Genomic DNA, 5474 nt, shown 5'->3' with positions numbered 1-5474 from the left:
GAGCCTGGGTCGGAGAGATGCCAAATCCGGATCCTCTCCATCACCCACACAAGTTGCTGATTAGGCAAGAGCTAACAGCACAATGAGAAGGAACCAGCAAGACTTTTCTCCTCCTGGGTTCCCACTCAGACCATCTGTCCACAAGTCTTATCTCCCCGAACAACCCAGACAAGTCTCTGAGCACCTTCAACTGGATCCAGTGCTGGTGCCAATAGAATTGTGCACAAGGAGTGCAGCCTCTTCCATGGCACCAAGTGGAGAATATAAGCACCATGGAGGAAGCTGGTCCTTGCACTTGGACACTAAGGTCATAGCAGATCACACCTGACCTGTCTTGTGTCCACTTGGAAGGCATCTGTGGCAGCTTTTACAAGCCTGGAAGATGGATGCCACCTCCCTGGAGGCATTCAAGGCCAGGCTGGATGTGGTTCTGGGCAGCCTGGTCTGGTGGTTGGCAACCCTGTAAATAGCAGGGGAGTTGAAACTAGCTGATCACTGTGGTCCTTTTCAACCCAGGCCATTCTATGATTCTATGATTCTGTGAAAGAGAAGAGCTCTGATGATCCCAGAATTTAGACCTGGGGACATAGAACAACACAGAGCATGTTTGGTTTGCTTGTATAGGTACAGCCTTGCCTTTCTTTCCTGGCCTTGAGAACAGTAACCAGAAGAAGGGCTGTTTTGTCAGCTCCCTTGGAAAGCTTTCTATTTATAATGACTTTTGAGTCCATTACATGAGAAATATTTTTGTCAGGAATTGATAAAGCTCCCTGAGTGATTCAGTTGACACTCCAGAATACTTCATATCAAAGTGGTCTGTGCAACAAAACCCTGAACCTACTGAGGGCATGTCTGCATCCCAGAGTGACAGGTCCCAATCTCCCACTCTGTGGATGCAGAGAGGCTAGGCAAAGAGCAGGAAAACACAACTGGAGAGAAAGAGATAAACAAGAGGACTTGGAGCACTTTTACTGAAATTGTTTCTTGGCTGCAACCCAGCATTTTGCTGCTTTCTCCAAGGACGATGACCTCTGAAAAGTCATTGACTTTTTTTTTAACATATATCAGAAAAACTCGCTGTGTTTTTTGTTTTTTGTTGGTTTTTTTTTTTTTTTTTTTCAAGTGTGGAGTCCTGCTGGCTTGGAAAGATTCCCAAAAGATAGACTGAGGAGCATGGAGAGCTCCAGGGTTCTCCCCATGGGACCATGCATGCTGCACAGGGAAGCATCTCCTGTCCTTCCCTCAAGGTCCGCAAAGGTTGGGAACCAAGGCACAGTGCCCTAGATTCCTTGCCTCCAGCCAAGCATAGATTTGGTCTATCTCAAGTTGAGCCCACCAGCTGCAGCAGCTCAGCCCGGGCACGGATCCATGCTGAGCATCCTCCTCCTCCCTGCTGTGGCCCCTCGCATGTCATGGAGTGAGCAGCAGTGTGGCTCTGCCAAAGCAAGCACCAATTACACTCCCTTCCCACTCATATCGTTTGTCTTGGCTTTTCCTCCCATACCAGCCTTCCTCCTTCTCCTCCTCAGGATTATATTGCTGGAGCTGTCACTGTGCTTAATGAGCAGGGACAAAGCAGGGGAAAGGGCTCTGGGAAAGTTACGGTGGGAGACAGCCAAGCCTGGGGCACTGCAAGTGCACATGGAGCAGAAGGACCCTGGTGGGGGGAGAACACTTGAGAAAGAAACTCTAACCACCAGCAAAGGCAGAAGCTGAACAGGAGGGTAAAAAGGCTTGGTGGCAACAGCCACCAGCTGCCTAGGCCTCCCCGTGCTGCTCCCATGGATGCATCCTGGGACAAGATTGTGGCCACATCCTTCCTGCCCTCAAAAAGTCTCCCAGGTGCTCCTAACCTGTGTTCAAATAACAGTAGTGCAAGAGCATAGTGCTTGGCTGCTAGCCTTGCCACACATAGCCCCTGCATGTATGTCCCAAGCTTTAGCAGAAAGGAGCAATTTTGTTCCAACATATGTTTTGGGTGAAAGGGCAACTCCCAAGGGGACCTGAGATCATTTTATGGCAGCAAACCTTATGGCAGACTGGCTTGGTTTTAGAGACTTGATTGTACATAGCTCTGGTGCGCAGACCTGAGAGTAAAGCAACCCAGGACTCCTAGGTCATTGGTGATGAGGGGCAGAAGCTGTGCCTTACCCATGGATGCACCTAGGAGCAGAACACTGGGATTTTCACCAGGTTGCACTTCCCCGAAAGCTCTTTCTCTTGTGCAGTCCAGCTGCTCACTGGTACAGAGATGCAGGCCAGTCTGAGCATGCTGTGCCTCACTTTCCCTCTACCACAAGGGCAAAGCTCCCATTCCCAGCAGCTGTACTGGTGGTACTGAAGTGGCTTGTTCTGGGAGGTGCAACACTTCACAGAATCACAGAATCACCAGGGTTGGAAAAGACCTTCAAGATCACCCAGTCCAACCATCCACCCATCACCAACAGTTCCCACTAAACCATATCCCTCAACACAAAATCCAAACGTTCCTTGAACACCTCCGGGGTCACTGACTCCACCAGCTCCCTGGGCAGCCCATTCCAGTGCCTGACCACTCTTTCAGAGAAGTATTCCTAACGTCCAGCCCAAATCTCCCCTTCCATGCTCCCTCCTACCTTTCACCCTCTGAAATCACCCCTCATCCCTGAAAGCCATTTTATCACCCTACATTCCACACACTCCCATACTCTGCACTGTTCTTTGGGCTCAAACACAAGGCAAGCCAACAACCCATAGGCTTTTCTTTTTCTTTTTATTTGACAAAATCACAGCTTTTTTTTTTTTTTTTTTTTTTTTTTAAGAAGAAAGGAAGGAAGGAAGCAGCTAAATGCTGTAATTATTGCACTGAAGAGAACTAGCAGCAAATACCTGAACACGCTGTGAATGTTGCTCCTGCATCATTGCCAAGAGCAATCTTTGATGATGGTGGCAGGCTTAGGGACCGAGAAGGATGGCAATAACCCTGAGTGATACCCATCACCACTCGCATCCTGCAGGCCAAGCCATGGCCAAGTGGACACCAGTTGTTCCACAGCACCCAGCAGTGCCAGGATGGGACATCTCCCCCAGTGCACCTTTGCCTGTTCCAGATGCCAGCCCTGACTCCACTCCACCTGTCAGGATAGTGAACTGAGAGAAAGCTGCAAGGGAGTGAGGGCTCAAGAGAGAAACTGTACCACCTGTTCCCTGAGAACAACATGGAATCAGCACGGTGGCAATGGACATCCCCATCTCTCCCATTCATCCCTGTACAGTCTTTACTGAGCAGCCCTTCCCAGGGATATAGAAGGGCTCAGGCTTGAGGCTGATGTTGGAAACCTAAGGGAACAGACCAGTGATGGAAATGAGACCACAGGAAGGCTGAGATCCCAACAAACTCATCTGCAGATCAAATCAACTCCTCAGCCTCAGTAGTGGCAGGGGTGATGCTGAGAACCCTTGAGGCCAAGACTCCTGTCAAGCAGCCCATGGCTTGGGCAGATGCACATTTCTCAGTCACAACAGTGGCAGAAAGGAGAAGAAAGAACAGAAGTGCTGTGCCCAGCACTGCACACTGACACCAGTCCCAAGGAGGGCTGGTCCTGTGCACAACAGCAGGGCATACAAGCAGGGTAGGTTTCATGGCTTCACAAGCTTCAGATTCACAGCTGGGAGTCAGCGCTGCTCTGGGTGCTGGGGCTGGGCACATGTTTCTGCATAGCTTAATTGCCTTGATTTGGGACCTAGGAAAGAGAAAAACCCAGCTGGGATGAGTGTGGATCTAAGGCAGGAGCCTTCCCAGTGCCCCTTCCCTGCAGCTGAAGTGGTTACCAGGACTATGGCCAGAGCCTGACCTTGACTGTCTCCAGAGACTGGCATCCACCACCTCTCTGGGCAAGAAGAGAGCTTGCAAAGCACCCACAAACCTCATCCCAAACCTTCCCCACAGAGGTGCACATTGCCAGACGCCAGAAGCAGGGGTCTCTGCTTTGTTGCCAGTGCAATTTGCTGTGGTATCCATCAGTCCCGCTAGGACTGGGATAAGCTGTTTGGGGGCAGATCCAACCCATGCCCACGCTGTTCCCATTCCCCAGTGCATGCCTGAAGCGTGGCCCAGCTCCCACCTTCCCAGCAGATCTAGCGTCCAGCTTCTCTTGGAGGTGCAGCACCCACGGAGCTTGGGGTGGGGCACAGAGCCGCTTTCCCCTCGCGGTGATGAACCTGCCAGGTCCACAGGGGAAAAGAAAGAGATGTTCTGAAGATGTTCCTCCACAGCTTGAGTTCTCACCCACTGCCTCCATCACCGTCCTCCTCCACGTCTCCTTTATGATGACTTTCCTCCACATTTTCCCCAGATTTTCACCTCTCAGCAGGTTTGTCCTGCTCTGTCTGAGCCTCTGCATGTCCTTTCCTTCTCTTTGGCATCCTTCCCTGTTCCCCAAACCCATCTCACCCCTCCTTCACCCTGCTGCGCCTCCCTCCCTGCCTCCTGCTTGCTCCATCCCTCACCCATCATGGAACTAGGGCTCTTACACGGTGGCAGGGATGTCGCAGCCATCCTGCACCAGCTGCATCCGGTAGTCCTGCACTATCCGCCGGGGGATGGGCTTCTCGCTGGTTCGCAGGCAGCAGTCGAGGACGTTGTTGCCAGCGTACACTGGAGGAGGAACAGCATACGTGTTATTGAGGTCGCTCCTGGGCTCCGTGGACAGTGGGGCCATGGAGTGGGGCAGGAAGACGACTGCTTGGTGGGGGCAACCGTGCATGCCTAGAGCCCTCCCCTGTCCCCAGACCAGTGCTCCAAGTGCCAGGGGTGTTCCCCTGTTGTGCTAGGGACTGCTTAGGCAAGGGAGAAAGGAAGCACGGGGGTGAAAGGAAGCACGGAGATCAAGTGTGCACAGGCTGGGCTAGGGTACAGGGGGGCAGGAATGCTCCGCCACTGTTCCCAGCATAGTTTTCTGTGTAGGATCCTTTGCGGACTTTGGGCAGTGCAGAGTCTCTCTGGGACGGGTTACCAGCAGAGCATTCAAGAGGGCTGCTGCAAAGCCCCAGCAGTGAATTCCTGTATTACTTCTGCAAATACAAAAGCAAACAAGAAATTGGCTCCTAGCCCTTCTGCAAGAAAAGCACCCGTAAAGCTTCCTTCTTACCATTCAGGATACATCTCTGCACCAGGAGACTAAGGCAAAGAAGATGCAGCCGCTGCATTGTGTCACTGAGTCAGGCAGAGGAGGGGCTGCAGACGGTGGTGCTCCGGGCAGGAGAGGTGAGCTCTGCACAGCTTGCTGCGATCTGTTGCTGTGTTCTCCACTGCCTATTTATCTGTCCCAGCCCGTGGCTTTCACTTTCTTTTGGTGAAGACGGGTGGGAAATCACAGCAGGCAGCATGTTGATCTTTGTGCAGTTCTCGAACATCCCGTCAGCTTTCCTTGCAGCCAGCTGCTCAGCCTCCCCACAGCCAAGTGCCCTCCCAGGGCATGTGGGCTTCGGTCAAG

At 52.2% G+C, this 5474-nt stretch overlaps 1 protein-coding gene across 1 annotated transcript; it reads right to left on the bottom strand.

Annotated features, from left to right (window-relative positions):
* Positions 1–2782: 2782 nt before the first annotated feature.
* Positions 2783–5474, bottom strand: LOC122175011 (C-C motif chemokine 19-like). Its single transcript, XM_042862385.1, has 4 exons — positions 5130–5474; positions 4513–4636; positions 4104–4200; positions 2783–3722 (listed from the first exon to the last, which is right to left on the bottom strand). Exons 1-4 carry the CDS (start codon positions 5185–5187, stop codon positions 3702–3704), a joined length of 300 nt encoding a protein of 99 aa, XP_042718319.1. The 5' UTR covers positions 5188–5474; the 3' UTR covers positions 2783–3701.

The sequence above is a fragment of the Lagopus leucura genome, unplaced genomic scaffold (genome assembly GCF_019238085.1).
Source record: "Lagopus leucura isolate 7727_CA_CO unplaced genomic scaffold, USGS_WTPT01 Super-Scaffold_650, whole genome shotgun sequence".
NCBI lineage: Eukaryota > Metazoa > Chordata > Aves > Galliformes > Phasianidae > Lagopus > Lagopus leucura.
This window is presented reverse-complemented; position numbering and strand designations above follow the sequence as displayed.